The 16,142-nt window shown below is 37.3% G+C and overlaps 1 protein-coding gene and 1 pseudogene across 1 annotated transcript in view; one reads left to right on the top strand and one right to left on the bottom strand.

Moving 5' to 3' along the window:
• Nucleotides 1–1,490, top strand: part of Nufip1 (nuclear FMR1 interacting protein 1) — a 47,023-nt gene extending 45,533 nt beyond the window's left edge. The window contains exon 10 of the mRNA XM_076872395.1: nt 1,182–1,490. Coding sequence (XP_076728510.1) covers nt 1,182–1,277 — 96 coding nt within the window. The 3' untranslated portion in view covers nt 1,278–1,490. The remainder of the gene's footprint in view (nt 1–1,181) is intronic.
• Nucleotides 1,491–3,752: 2,262 nt separating this feature from the next.
• Nucleotides 3,753–16,142, bottom strand: part of LOC143411424 (large ribosomal subunit protein uL1 pseudogene) — a 49,499-nt pseudogene continuing 37,109 nt past the window's right edge.

The following is a 16,142-nucleotide window of genomic DNA, read 5'->3' as shown; positions in this document are numbered from 1 at the left end:
TCTCATTGAAAGCACAGCCATATACAGTGGCAGGCTGAAAGAGAAGAAAAGGTTTTATTTATTTAATGTGAATACTTCTTGAAAAACACAAAGTAATGGGAAGAAAAGACCTAAGGTTTTCTGAAAATCCCCATTTCCTGTCTTTGGGAACTGTATTTACTTTTTCTTTTTTCTATACTTTCGTTTATTTTGTGCATTGTTGGCTTTCCTTTTGGCATTATTGGCTCAAAAATTATTTCAGATTTAGAGAGTATGTGATGTGTCTTGATTCTAAGCAGTGAATGTGAAGCTGTACAAAGATCAGCTATCTTCCTGGCTAAGACGAATAATAAAAGTATTCCACATTTTTTTCTAGTGTAGTTTTGAAACTATTGTTGTTCTGTGAAAAGTGTAGCTCATGTGTTCTTTGACTATACATGAGGTATTAGATGTGGATACAGTTGCTTATTAAAATGAATCATCAATATACTCTTTATTCTCTATATAATAAATCACACTTTTAAAATATTTGCCATATAAGTGGTAAGTTAAATCATCTTTTCATTGAAGGTCCCTGGGTGATGTTTCTGAAGATATTAATGCCATCAGAAAATAAATAGAAAATAAATCCCTTAACTTTTTTTTATTTATAATGAGCACAAAAATAGAAAGTTTTTTTATTTATAATGAGCACAAAAATAGAAAGTTATTGTTTTTTCTGCCACTACTTTCAGTATTATTGTACTTAACAGTTTCTATACCATTACAGATATCAAGAGTCAGGGCCTCACTATGTTGTCTGAGTTGACTCTGAACTCCTGGGCTCACACAATCCTTCTGCCAAGTAGCTGGGCTCAAAGACAGGGATCACTGTGTCCTATTAAGGGAATCCTCTTGACTTGATTTTTAGATAAAATAATTGGGAGACTTTTGTATCTGTTTTCTTGTCCTTTGGTAGATATCCCTAGAAAGGATTCCAAATGTGAAACTGTGCTATTTAAAAAAACAAACAGGTATTCTATTTATAAGCTAAAAGGAAAAGCAATATTTTTGCATTGTTTTTAGTAAAATAATCAGTAAATATAATCATACCTGTTATTCTTTATTTTTTATATGAGGAAGGCACCTTAATATTTTAAATTGTATTTCCCAAGTATGTTTTTTATCACTTCATCTTCTTCTTTTTTTAATTGTTTTTTTAGCTTCTAGCTCCGGACATTCGACATGAAAGAAACGTGATTCTTCAGTGTGTTCGATATATCATCAAAAAAGACTTTTTTGGACTTAATGAAAACTAAAGATGTATAGGTGTGTAATGTTTCAGCACATATAACTGAAGCATATAAAATGTGTAAAATAATACCATCCTCAAGTTAATGGAGGAAAACCCAAAACCATTTTTTTTCCCCCAAAACTGTATTAGTAAACTGTAAGCCTCATAGAATATTATGTTGGAATTTCAAGTCTTTCCTTTGATTCTGTGCAAATAAATAACGTGGTTAATTTTTGAAGGAGTGTGTTTGGATTATATATAGTACTTGCTGGGAGAATTTTAATGTGTATTTATTTTTATGTATTGATGTCTTGTAAGGAAGACTATTATTAGTCCAGTTAAGAACTGAAGATACTGGTTTAAGAGCAAAGAAGAAAATTTTTAAAATGCTTAATTCAGCTAAGCAAAATTAGGCAAAGAAATACATTTTGTTTTTAATGCAGAAGATGAAGAGTTATTCTGTAACTGTAACAAGGGGGATTTAAAAAAATAAACCCTATCCAATTAATATAATCAGAAGGTCTTAAAATTTAAAGTATCCTCATTTGTACTAGCTTCAGATATTATATAGCTCAGATATTAGATGTTTGAAATATCAGTATAGCTATGTCTTCTTAGTATATTTAGATTTAATTGAAGTATTTTTTAAAAAGTAGTTCAAATTCAGACTCTTCCTTTCCCTCCCCCCAAAAATATATAAAGTATAATAATTGATGAGGTTCAAACTGGTTTTTTTTTTGTAGCAGAAAGATTGGTTTATGAGGTAATATGATAATCATCTCAGTTTTAAGGTTTAATTAAAAATTTTCCAATGAAGGTAGTAATTGAAGCCTTTAAGTTTTTTTAACTAAGTGAAAGCTGAGATCTTTTTGTCTTTCATAATAGGGAATTTGATCATATGTTCTAGCTTTGAGCTAGCTATAGCTGGATTCTACCCTTTTGACATATAGCTAAAAGAGGCTAGATTTTGAAAACTTGTCTGTTATTATAGTTGAATATTAATTTATTGAAGTTCATGAGTCTTGCTGCCAGGAAAACAAAACAAAACTAAGAATGCTGACCCCAGCTCTTAGGCAGGCTCCTTTATATTCGTGAGGTTCTCCACAGAATCCTGGAATGCCTGGCATGTAACACTAGCGACATTACAGACCTGAGATTAAGATTCATGTTTAGTCATTGTTTCCCAGTCTTGTAACCACTCTGCAGACTTTTTAATCTGTCTCCTCCTGCTCCTCCAATGAATGAAACCCATATATTTTGGAAAATTATCTGCCTGGTATATTAATTCAGTTCTTAAACTGTTTACTACTTACTTATGTGCTCCCACCATGCCGGCATTAAAGGTATAAAAGTGAGTAAGGCCTTGCCTGACTTCAAGAACTCAGTTTTGCTTTCTTTGGGGGATTGGGGATTTAACCCAGGGTCAATTTACCACTGAGCTACCACCACAGCAGTTTTATTTTTTGTATCGAGATGGAGCTCACCAAGTTGTTTAGGGGCTTGCCAAGTTGCTGAGGCTAGCTTTGAACTTGCAATCCTCCTGACTCAGCCTGCCAAGCCACTGAGATTATAGACCTATGCCACTGCCTCTGGCTCAAGTTTCATTTTTATATATTCAAGTGATGTGATTCCCAACCCAATTCATCTCATCAGGATGACCTACTAATGTTACAAACCAAGTTGATATTCTAAATTGTGATGCAGTCTATAGTTTTATTCCTGATTAGCTTGCAAATTCCATAGGCTTAGAGTTGACAAATGAATTCACAGGCTCCTGGACTACTTACACAAACCACTCTCTCTCTAGAGAGATTGACAAGCGCTGCTTTAAGGTATATTCTATAGACAATTTTATTCTCAACATTTCATGTTTTCTAATAAATACATTTAAGACTGAAAATGCTCCTGAGTCTTACTGCCTTGACTACAGCTGACACTGGCTGTGTAGACTGTTGTTTGTTTCTAAGGAGTAATTTCAGATTCAGTTTCCTTTATATGTAACCTAGGAATTATTTTAAAATACGCTTAAAATTTCCAAGTGGATAGAATATAGTCTGTATGACTCTATGGAATAGATGATCAATATTTGTAAATATCTTGTGTTTTAGAGAGTAGAGGATACTTCGTCTGATTTTGGATGAAAGGTATCTTGGATTTAGTTTATTAGTTTTTTAAACTTTGTATATTCCTATCTTAACACTCATTTAACCAATTGATTTCTGAAATATAAAAGTATTACATGACTGTTGGTGAGCTGTGCCTTTATAACTATGAAATACTCTCCTTTGTTCTTAGTATGTTTTTTAATGTAATCAAAACAGCTTTTGGAGAGTTTAATGTCAGAGCTCTGAGGAATTCAATCCATTTATATTAATTGAAATACTTGAAATTCTTGGATTATTTCCATAATTTTAGAAATCATTCCTATTATTTTCTATTTTGTATAGATTGTATTTGTTTTTTGTTTGGTCGTTTGCTTATTTGGTAGCAGTAGGATTGACTAGGATGTACCGCAGTACGGGTTCTGGGGCTTTCCCTGTGAGTGCTCCAGACGTGCAAAGCCTGGATGTTCTGCCAACTCTTCTTGAGCAGTGACACTACGAAGTTGCGTGGATATCATACACAAGTGAAAAGTTCACTCTCTGTCATCTTTACATGACCAACAGCCATGACCAGACAGAGCACTTCTTCATCTGGAACTTGATGGTGGACTTCACCTCATGCACTGTCATGGCCTCAATGTTTTGGACTTGGCCAGCCTTCTGGGTCCAGGATTCATGGGATCTGCTTGATCAGAGTCTCTGAGGCCAGAAAGGCATGGTACTTCTTGACCACAGCCTTGTTATCATCCATGTCGGGGTGTCTGCAGCCTAGATTTCATCACTTGCTTCTGGGCCCCAGAACACAGGTGGAGAATTTGGGATAGGGAGTGGACGTCAGCCATCTGGTAACTCAGGAGCATTTGTCCTTCTGGGGGGTCATAGTTCTTCATATTGGTCTGCAGCTCCACCATTTCCAAAATCTTCTAGTACTTGTGCTCGTCCCAAGCAGGAGTTCTTGCACAGCTTTGTACAGGCGGAAAGGCACTTTGGTGCTTGTGGTGCCTTGTGCTGTAATAACTGCTCCTTGTTTTTATTTCAGCATATAATTGGCTTGACTGGGTGCTGGTTTTTTCTCAGTTTCCTTTTTGTGCTTTGGAAATAACCTTTTGCTATTCCTTTAGTGATCATCCTTTTTGCTAATGTTTAGAGTTTACCAGTTGCTATGACTTCTATCCATCTCCCAGACATTTTCTTCTAGTGAAATCATGAGGGATTTTAATTTCAGATCAATCTATTATCTTGAGGGGTTTGGGTGTGTGTGTTAACATTCTGTTTAAATATTTATTGGACAACTGAGTTTTACAGTTTCCTACTTGCTTTTTCTTACAACCCAGGATTAATTTTCTGGCTTTCTGCAACATATCTTCAAGCAATTAGATTTTGAATCCTGAATTTGAAAATTTTTTTAGTTTAGAGATTCAAGCTTATAATCATTTCCTTTCAGAATGTTGAAGGTCTAACACCATTGTTTGTTAGTGTCCAGTATTGCTGATTAAGATCATATACCAGTCTGATTATCTTTCTTCTTTATTTATTGATAATTAACTTATTTTTCTGTCATGAAAAACTTTTAGTATGTTCTTTTTCATGCCTAGAATCCTATTTCATCAACATGTGTCTAGTAAGTGGGACATTTGGCATTCATTCTGCTTACCCCACTCTCAGTCATTTCACCTCAAGAATTATATCATTCTTGAACTCAGGGCCATTTGAAAAATGACTTTTTCATTTTCTTGTTTTTATCTACTTTATTTTTCTGCATATATACGTGAGACCTCTTGATCTTTTGTCACTCCAGTTGTTTGTTTGTTTGTTTCTTTTTTTGGTCTGCTCTTTTTGCTCTGTTCTGGGATATTTCTTCAGATGTTGTCTTCTAGCTCACTAATTAACTTTTTAGACATAGCTATTACATTATTATTCAGTTTTTCTATTCTGTTTTAAGTTTAGGAATATGTTTTAAATATTCAAGATTGCTTTCTTGTTCCTCTTTTTTCATGGATGTAGAATCCTTACATCTCAGGATATCAGTCAGAATTTTCAAATTATTTTCTATTCCTTGAATTATTTATTTTCCCTGTTGATTGTCAAGTGTTGTTTGCTCAACTTATTAATTAACTTTACTGCTATCTGTTGTCCCCTCTTAGCAAAGATTCACTTAATTAACATTGGTAGTTGACATGCGTTTTCCCAGGATTTCTCCTGAAGATATTAACCTTGACTGAGAAAGGGGGCTTGTTAACTGGCAGACTTTTTGAAGATATCAGATGGGGAGTTGGCAGAAGATCGAGCTCTTGTTTCACCTTCATTCCTACGTCTTTGCCAACATATAAAGGGCTTTATTCTGAAGATGGCGCTCTTCTTGGCAGAGCCATGTCCCATTTCCATCCGGTGGGGTGGGTTAGGGCTTGACTCAACTATAGATCTCCAGCTTTCATCAATTAATCTACTAAGCTTTGAGTGTCCCTGGACTGCTTTAACTTTGTTAATTGTTGTCTTCAGGGCCAGCTTGGGTTGAACCTCTCCCCTCTTATTTCTTGCCGCAGTCCGGCTGCAGCAAAATATCCGGGGGGTGACAAATAACTTGTGTACATTGATGCAGCAGGAATGGAAGCCGTTTATTGTAGGATCTGAGCGATATTTATACATTTTACACAGCTTATCTAATTAGCATAAAATAGATACAGCAGTCAACCAATAAGGAATCTCCACACTTAATGGCTCGCTTTTGTTACTTCACAAACCACTCCCTCTGGCATTTTGCCAGGCGCCATGCAGACTTGTTTACAGACTCTAACATTTCTCTGGCAAAATAACAGGTGCCAATCTGACTTGTTTACAGACCTTAACAATTTCTTGTCAGTCCAATCAGTTTTATGGGGGTCAGTAAACTTTCGTGTGCATCTGAATCTCTGAGAGGGCTTGCTCAAGCCTAGATTGCAAGTTCCTGCCCCAGAGCCAGCAATTCAGGAGAGTCTTTAGGATATGGCCCAAGAATTTGAATTTCTAACAAGTTTCCAGTTGATCCTGATAGACTTCTCTGGGGGACAATATTTTGAGAATGATTTTGAGAAATTCACAGAAGTTTCTCAAAACTGTAGGTATTCTAATCATGCTTGTAGTTCCTCCATTAAATCGCCCAGGCTGGCGAATGTACTGGGAATGTACTACAACCCCTGATCTTTATTTCTTTTAAAATATGTCAATGCAAGGGACTTGGAACAAAAGGAGAAAGATAGTGGATTCTTTTAATTCAGACTGAATCTCTTCATTTGTAATTTCATTCATTTTTAATGGCTGAGTAATATTCCATAGTGTGTATGTATCACATTTTCTTTGTCCATTCATCTATTGAAGGACATCTAGGTTGGTTCCACAACTTAGCTTTATGAATTGAGCTGCTATAAACATTGATGTGGCTATGTCACTATAGAATGCTGATTTTAAGTCCTTTGGGTATATGCTGAGGAGTGGGATAACTGGGTCAAATGGTAGTTCCATTCCAAGTTTTTTGAGGAACCTCCATACTGCTTTCCAGAACGGTTGCATCAATTTGTAATCCCATCAGCATTGTATGAATGAACCTTTCTTCCCACATTCTTGCTAACATTTAGTATTATTTGTATTCTTTTTTATAATTTTTTTATTGGACATGGACACAATACCTTTATTTTATTTATTTTTATGTGGTGCTAAGGATCAAACCCAGTGCCTCACATGTGTAAGGCAAGCACTCTACCATTGAACTACAATTCTGACTAGAGTGAGATGAAATCTCGGTGCAGTTTTTAAAACTCAACAGACTATATTCGCATTTCATCAGTTTTTTATGAATGTCCTTTTGGTGATTCAATGTAACATAACATATTGCATCTAGTTATTGTGTCTCTTAATTCTTTGTTGTGTAAATTTGTGTCACTGTGACCAAAATACCTGACAAGATCAACTTAGAGAAGAGAAGGTTTATTTTGGCTTAGGGTTTCAGAGATGAAGTCTGTGGTTGCAGACTCCGTTGCTTTGGACCCAAGTGAGGCAGAATATCATGGTGGAAGGACATGGCAGATAGAGACAAAGGGGAAGGGGCTACAGGGAAGAGCCACCATTCCAGGGCATGTCCCCAGTAACCAGCCTCCTCCAGCCATGCCCTGCCTGCCCACAGTTACTCCCCAGTTAGTGTATCCGACTAGGAGGGACTAATTATGTTGTAGCTCTCATAATCATTTCACTGTGGATATTCTTGCATTGTCATACAAACTTTGAAGAAACACCTCCGATCCAAACCATAACATTTGTTTTTAGTTTAGGTGGTTTTTTTATGACAAAAATAATACGCTCTTTCTGAAAACTCAAATAATCCACTTGTATATAAGAAAAAGTGAAAATTGTCTTGCCCCCTCTTATTCCCTTTCCATCATATTCCTCAGAGATACTGACAGTGTAACTTTTAAACTCTATTTATAAGTGTCTAAATATGTGTGTATAAACTTGTTTTTAACCAGACAAATCATCAGATGCTGCTTTACATTTTTTTCACTTGACAATATTTCATGAATATGCATGTGTACATAAATGTGTATGTGTGTGCATATTTTAGTTACCTTTTTCACTTCTGTGACCAAGAGTCCTGACATGAACAATTGGAGGAGGAAAAGTTTATTTTGGACTCATGGTTTCAGAGATCTTAGTCCACAGATAGCTGACTCTATTCTTTGGGGACCAAGGTGAGGTAGGACATCATGGCAGAAAAGTGTGGCAGAGGAAAGCAGCTGGGGACATGGCATCAGAAAGCTCTGCTCAGCAAGGACAAAATAAATATTCCAAAGGCACCCACCCCCTCCAGCCACACTCTATCTGCCTATAATTACCATCCAGTTAATCCTTTTCAGCAGATTAACACACTGATGAAGCTAAAACTCTCATAACCCAATCACTTCACCTCTAAACTTCCTTGCATTGTCTCACATAAGTTTGGGGGATGCCTCGTATCTAAACCATAACAGCATATATGCATTACTTGTATGTATATGCTTTTACTTTTGGGGAAGAGGGTACCAGGGATTGGACTCATGGGCACTCAACCACTGAGCCACATCCCCAGCCCTATTGTATTTTGTTTGGAGACAGAATCTCACTAAGTTGCTTAGCGCCTCACTGTTCCTGAAGCTGTCTTTGAACTCTGCCTTTACCTTCTAAATCATTCCCCTATGGAGAAATCAGTTTCTGGTTTTTCTTCAGTGTTCATTATCCTACAGTGATCCCTGCTGAATGCACAGTGAAACACTGTATGTGTATTTCTGTAGGAGAGCCTTAGGATCGAAAGTTAAGTGGCTTTTAAAGGCTATATCAAATTATACTCTCATTAAAGATATATTTTGAAAACGCACCAAAACTTGAAATATAGAAAATGAGTTACTGCATGTCCTTTCAGTGTCACACAGAATAATAGTAGTCCAAGTGTAATTTAGGGACCTGTGGGTATATATCCAAGACTTTATGGGTTCTGTGAAATTAAAACTTTTCATAATTCTAAGGCATTAGTTGCCTTTTTCAATCTCATTATTTTATTACTGCACAACAGTTTTCCAAAGGCTGTGTAAACTATGATGTCATCAGAACACTAGCTAATGGAAAGTGTCATTGATTTTTACATTATTTCTAGAATTTTCTAAAGTGGTAGATTAAGGATTTGTGAGTTTGAGAGAGAGAGAGACAGACAGATACACTCAGTGCTTTAACTAGCCACTATGGTTTTGCTGGGGGGCGACGAACTACTTGTGTAGATTGATGCAGCAGGAATGGAAGCCCTTTATTGTAGGATCTGAGCGATATTTATACATTTTACACAGCTTATCTAATTAGCATAAAATAGATACAGCAGTCAACCAATAAGGATTCTCCACACTTAATGGCTCGCTTTTGTTACTTTACAAACCACTCCCTCTGGCATTTGGCCAGGCGCCATCCAGACTTGTTTACAGACTTTAACATTTCTCTGGCAAAATAACAGGTGCCAATCTGACTTGTTTACAGACCTTAACATTTCCCCCTTTTGTTTAATTTAAATAAGGACCATAGTGTTTTTTACAGAAACACCATAAATAACCTGCTAGAAACAGAAAGGGAGGATACAAAATGTTACAATTCCAAGCTAATTGATGGCTCCATGCAAGAAGCCCTTGGAAAAATTATACCAGCAATGACACCATTAGCAAAGATATTGAGTTACAATTTGTTATAGATTACAGTTTGTTGTCTCAGTCCAGGTAAAGCAGTGTCTCAATAGATTAACTCACAGTCCAGATAAATCACAGTCCAGGTAAGTTTTGCAGGCAGCTAGCTTAAGTTGTAGCAGCAGAAACAGCAACAGCTCTGAAGTCTCGTCCGTTTCTCAGCCGAAGTTTCTTTCAGTTCTCAGCCGAAGTTTCCTCCGGTTCTCAAGCAACACTGTAAATTCTTTCACCTTTGTTTTTACTGTCACTGGGATGAAGGCAGGAACTCCGGATGGCTAAAGAAAATCCTGTAGCATTTCACTAAGAAAACAACCTTCTGAACAATTTAGTATATTATCTCAAGGTTTTTTACATTTGAAATAAGCCTTAATAGTACTCATTACTCATCAGCCTCCAGGTGGGGGAGACCCATTGTAGTTACTGGCCTTGGAAATGATCAAACTTCAGGGACGCCAGTAGCGTCTTCTGCCAGCTGTAGCATCACGGGCAGCCCCAGACGGGGAGCATCCGGATTCAAATTGCCACTGGGCACAGGGAGCAAAAGCTTGCAAGACTGTGCCTCCGGGTCAGGTCTAGATTTGGGCTCACAGTGGCGATCAGCTCCCCTGGGTAGGGGGGGCAGGGAAGAGCCCTTTTTTTTTTTTTTTTTTTTTTTTTTGCAACTGCCGCTTGGAAAATTCTTGCTGCGCCATGATCGGCTTGGGCAGGTGGCAGCCGCCTTGTGGATTCACGCACCCTCCGGTATCGAAAAGTATTCAGTAATAGCCTTTTGATGCAACTTTTTTCCTGATAATACTTCTTCTTCTGAACTTTCTTTTTCTTTCTGACTAGAGTTTCTGGGCTTTTATCAACACATGCCCTAACTATTCTTGGTTCCACTGGGGTGCCTTTTTCTCTTATCAATTTACTTCTCACCCCTTCCATATTTTCATCACAAAGACAATACAACATTTCAAGACAAAACAAGACACAAACATACTGCATCAATCTTCTCCATTTTCTTGAAATGGCCATTTTTCCTCTCGCCCTATCTGCCTAGGGACGAGCAGATTGCTCCCGTTCTATCTATGGACGGGCAGCTTTTTTCGTCACTTACCCCCAAGTGTCCCGGGGCTCCCCGTAACGGGCCACCATCTGCCGCAGCTCGGCTGGCTGGGCAAAATAACCGGGGGGTGACGAATAACTTGTGTACGTTGATGCAGCAGGAATAGGAGCCCTTTATTGTAGGATCTGAGCGATATTTATACATTTTACACAGCTTATCTAATTAGCATAAAATAGATACAGCAGTCAACCAATAAGGATTCTCCACACTTAATGGCTCGCTTTTGTTACTTTACAAACCACTCCCTCTGGCATTTGGCCAGGCGCCATCCAGACTTGTTTACAGACTTTAACATTTCTCTGGCAAAATAACAGGTGCCAATCTGACTTGTTTACAGACCTTAACATGGTTTAGCTCTGTAATGTCCCCCCCCCAAGTCATGGTCCCCAGTGCAGCAATGTTAGGGCTTTTAGGAAATAATTGGACCATGAGCTTTTAGGAAATAATTTTTAGGAAATAATTGGACCATGGGGCTTTTAGGAAATAATTGGACCATGAGGGCTCCAACCTTATCAGTAGATTAATCCATTTGATGGATCAATAATTTGTGTGGCCTACTGGGAGGTGGTGGAAAGCAGGCAGGTGGGGCATACCTGGAGGAAGTAAGTCAGTGGGAGTGTGCCCTTGGGACCCCCCTGCCTCCTCTCCTCTCCTCTCTCCTTCCTAGCTACCATGAGTACAGCGGCTTTCCACTATGCCTTTCTGCCATTACGTTCTGCCTCATTTCAGGCCTAGAGCAAAGGAGCCTGCTGACCATTGAAACCAGGAGCCAAAATTTTTCCTCCTTTACGTTGTTTTTGTTAGGTATTTTGGTTACAGCAACAAAAAGCTGACTAACACATTAGCTATTGATGATCCTTGCTATAGTGTCTGTCACATCTGTGATTTTGTTGTCATTAAAAAGTTGTTATTTAGAAATCCCAATGATTTGAAAAACCCTGATATGATACCAAAAGTATTTCTTGTATCGGAAAGCAGAATTTTCTTTTAAATGTTATGTTAATATGTAAATGGATTTATTGTGTTTTTAAGTGAATTTATATGTTTAATTTTTAAATTTTAATTTCTAATGCTTTTTACCCTGGTAGGATATTATCCTACATAAACAAAAGGTCTAGGATTAGATATCCTCAATAATCTTTAAGAGCATGAAGGGATCCTGAAACCAAAATGGTTGAGAAACCATATATTAGAGCTGTGTCCAAAAAATCCATCCCATGATTAACTGACACTTTTTGGCTATGATTTACTGTCAATCCAGGCCCAGACTCTAAAGCTACTTGTTAGCTTATACAATATTGATAATCTGCAAATAATTATCTATTATTCTTCTCAGGTAGAAAAGAGATTACAGTGTTTTAACCTGGTAGGGTGTTAACCACTTTAGCATCTCACTTCATAATCTCATTCCAGTGGCCTTTTATGGTGTCATTTTTTGTTATCTGGGAGGGTTCTTTGGTAATAAGTTAAATAAATCTTTTGACCTGTCCATAGTTTATACTTTTGACTTTTTGAAACTTATTCTTTGACAAGTGCCTGAGAATTTCTTTTTGCACATGCTCTTACCAATGCATTACAGATCTGACTAGCTTTGCTGCTGCATGAAGTATGTCATGTGTAGCATTTAAGTATTTCCTCAGTTTATTAGGGGTTGGCCATTCTGTGCTTCAGGATGATATGAGATACTCTGTCAGGTGAAAGAGGGTTTTTTTTTTTTCTTTCTTCATTTCCTTGGTATGAGTAAGGCCATATATTTTTTTCACATTATCACTATTATTAGTCATTATATTCTGTGAATTGTCTGTTTTAATCCTTTTTTTCCTTTGGGTGGCTTGTCTTTTTAATTTGTTCGCTTGGTTATAGATTTCAATCTTTTGTGAAATATTTTAATCTCTTGCTAGTATTTTAACAAATGGTAAGGTTGGTTCTGTTTGCTTCTTTGATGGCTTTGAATCTTGGTGTCATCCCCAAATACATTATATTCTTTCCTCCTAACACTTTTGTAATATTGAATTTCAGTCTTTAATCTGTTTTGCATATGGCATGAGATAGGAATCTGTTACCATTTTTTAAATTCCCTATTTATAGAAGAGGGCCTAAAGCAATTTTTTTTCTCTAATCCTCTTATTTCTACAGGTCAAATGGGTTATCTTCTTAGTACTGCCTTCTGGGTTTTGTGCTGTACAGAAGGATTTCTGTTGTTTTGTTTTTCTTTGAAGATGTTGATACCCTACCATAGGAAATAAACTATTAGATTGTGTGTGTGTATGTTTGTGTGTGTGTGTGTGTGTGTGTGTGAGAGAGAGAGAGAGAGAGAGAGAGAGAGATATCTGGGGATTAGAACCCAGGGCTTTGTGCATGCGAGGCAAGTCCTCTACCAACTAAGCTATATCCCTAACCTAGGAAATAAACCATTACTGTGTAATTTTTCAGTTAAGCAATTTTTTATATCATCAGGGGCAGAGTAACTTAATCAATGGTAACTTTTCTTTTTCCTATGTTCTTTTCAATGTTCTTAAACTATAGAAAATGCTTGCTTGTTTTATTGGAGTGGTATCAGCACAAATTGAGATTTTACATAATCATGATTGCTGGCCCTAACCACCAAACTGTCAGAAGACATTTGAACCAATAATTAGGCCTATTTTTAAAAAGTTAAGGGATGGAGTTGTGGCTCAGAGGTAGAGTGCTCACGTAGCATGCGTGAGGCATTGGGTTCAATCCTCAGCACCACATAGAAATAAAATAAAGATATTATGTCCACCTACAACTAAAAAATAAATATTTAAAAAGAATTATTTAAAAAAAAATGTTAAGTGACCACTCATGTTTTCTCTTTTTTCCTTGGGTCTGTGATCCTCTTATATCATGGTGGAAGTGAGTCTTATATTGTTATTTTTCTTAAGAACTTCTGAAATGTAAAATTTCCTATAATTTTACATTCTGAAATGTAAAATTTCCAGGCTATACTATTTGCATATGAACTGCACAAATCCAGGAAAATTCTAATACAGAAAAATTCTTGAAAATGTGTTGCTTGGAAATAAATCTAGGATAATAACATTTCTTTTAGCTCTGGAAGTTTTTGTTTTGTTTTTTAAACATAATGTTGGCTGGTTGGGTTTGGCATGTACCTTGTAATTGGGAGACAGAAGCAGGAGGATTACTTGATTCCAAGAGTTGGAGGTCAGCCTTAGCAACACAGTGAGACTCAATCTCAAAAAATAAAAATAAATTATATCTCTCTTACTTATTTGTATGTTTATTTAAATCAATGCTAAGTTACTATGATAGAAAAACTATTTCTTTCCAGAAAATCTGTTTTATTCTAGAAATAGGAAAAAAATAATTCTAAACTGAGTGTTTGTATTACAAGACTGAACACTTTTCTTTTTGATGTTTTAAATCTTGGGGATGTTTTCAAGAACAGATTTTTAGGTTGGAGCTAAAATAACAAGACTTACATATTTGGTCAGTGCTTATTAGATATCATACAGTTCGTGGTAGTCATGATAATATAAGCCTGTTAGACAAGGAGACATTTATTAGTAAGGGTCGAAATAGGAAATTTCTGAAAGATATTGTTTTAAAATCTGAGGGCTAAGAAGATAGCTATCAAATTATATGCTCAGTCTGACTTGTAGAACCTGAAATACTTATTACTTTTTATTACCCAACAAGGACAAATGGCTTTTGAAAGTTATTTGCTTACTATGTCAGAAATACTATTACTTCAATGTACACCAGTGGTTACAAAACCAGTCTGATAATCTGAATATAGGTTCCCAGGAAACTATATCTGGTTTTTGTAGATATGAGAGTGTAGCTCAGGAATTTTTAACAAGTTCCCCCAGGTGCTTAGGATGATCAGATAGGTTTGGGAAGCCCTGATGTAGGCCACTGTGTATGGCAGAAGTCTTTGAAGGGCTCTTGCTTGTTAAAACACAGGTTGTGCTGGGCGCACGCCTGGAATCCCAGTGGCTGGGGAGGTGAGACAGGAGGATGGCGAGTTCAAATCCAGCCTCAGCAATGGCGAGGCACTAAACAACTCAGTGAGACCCTGTCTCTAAATAAAATCCATAGCCCCCACTGGATTACTGGGTCCCACTTCCCAAGTTTCTGATTCATGGGTTTTGAGCAGGGCCTGAGAATTTGCTTGTCTGAGAAGTTCCCAAGAGATGCTGATGATGGTGGTCCAGGGACCACACTGAAAACCACTGGCATGGACCATTCCCAAAATTCCTGGCCACACTCAACAAAGAAACAGCAAGCTGAATTCCATTGTAAGGGCTTTAGTTTCCATGGCTCAAGCCTTTGCCTTTTTTTTTTTTTTTTTTCCTCATGTTCTACTGTGTGATTTGATTTTCCTCTGGAGTGAGTGTTAATTGATAGATCTCTGATGGAAGGTTTGAGTGGAAAGATCATGTTTGCTGATAGTATAATGAAAGTAGCCCAGGAGTTGTGGCAGACTTAGATTAAAATCCCTGTTCTTTGACCTTGGTTTTATTGTGACCTTGGGCAGGTCATCTAATCTTTCTGAGCTCCAGCTATGGTTCCTCACTATACTTTCCCTGCCAGGAGGTGTTTGCTCTTTTTCATGCCTGGAAAGCTATTTCCTTTTCCCTATTGTCTTATTGTTTAAGCTTGCATCTCTGGTCAATCATCACTTCCTTGGGAAAGTCTGTCTTGACCTTCCTAAATGGGTCAGACCCTCTTTATACTTACTCTGCCCCTCACCTGCCCTTCTCATCAGTTACCACCATTTCAGATTACATTTAATTGTGATATTTTGATTTCTCTCTCTCTATTAGACTGCAGGCTCTGTGCCTTATAATGTTTAAAATAAAGAAAAAAATAACTGTATCTGTGTATGTTTCCTGTAGTTTTCCAGGTCTCAAGCACTGTGCCCGTCATATTGTAGAAAGAGCAGTGGGAAATGATGCCATATTTTACGAACAGAGCAGCAAGGGCAGGGTTGGTGTATTCGTTTTGTGTTATTATAATGAAATACCTGAAGTTGAACAACATAAATAAACTTCCTAAGGGGGATGTGGTTCAGTTTGGGGGTTCAAGAGCATGGTATCAGCATTGGCTAAGCTCTGGTGAGGACATTGTAGCAGATGCCATCATAGTGAGAACGTGAATGAGATCACCTGGTGAGACTGGAAGCCAGAGCTGCTGGGGAGTGGCTAGGTGTGATTCTTTGTAACAGCTCTTTCACAATAATCAACTCAGGGTTCCTTGAGAACTGACTTAATCTTTTTGGTGGGTTGTGCCCCCAACAAGACACTTTAATAACTTCTCACCAGGCCCCAGTTTCCTAAAGGTTCTACTACCTCTTAACATTGCCACAGTAGGAACCAAGCTTTCAACACAAGAAGCACTGGGAGACACACTTAACCATATCCAAACATAGTGATAGCTATTCCAAAATTGTTTACATTTCTATTTGTGTT

Source organism: Callospermophilus lateralis, chromosome 12 (assembly GCF_048772815.1).
Source record: "Callospermophilus lateralis isolate mCalLat2 chromosome 12, mCalLat2.hap1, whole genome shotgun sequence".
Lineage (NCBI taxonomy): Eukaryota > Metazoa > Chordata > Mammalia > Rodentia > Sciuridae > Callospermophilus > Callospermophilus lateralis.
The sequence above is the reverse complement of the archived record's forward strand: the minus strand, read 5'-3'. Positions and strand labels throughout refer to the sequence as shown.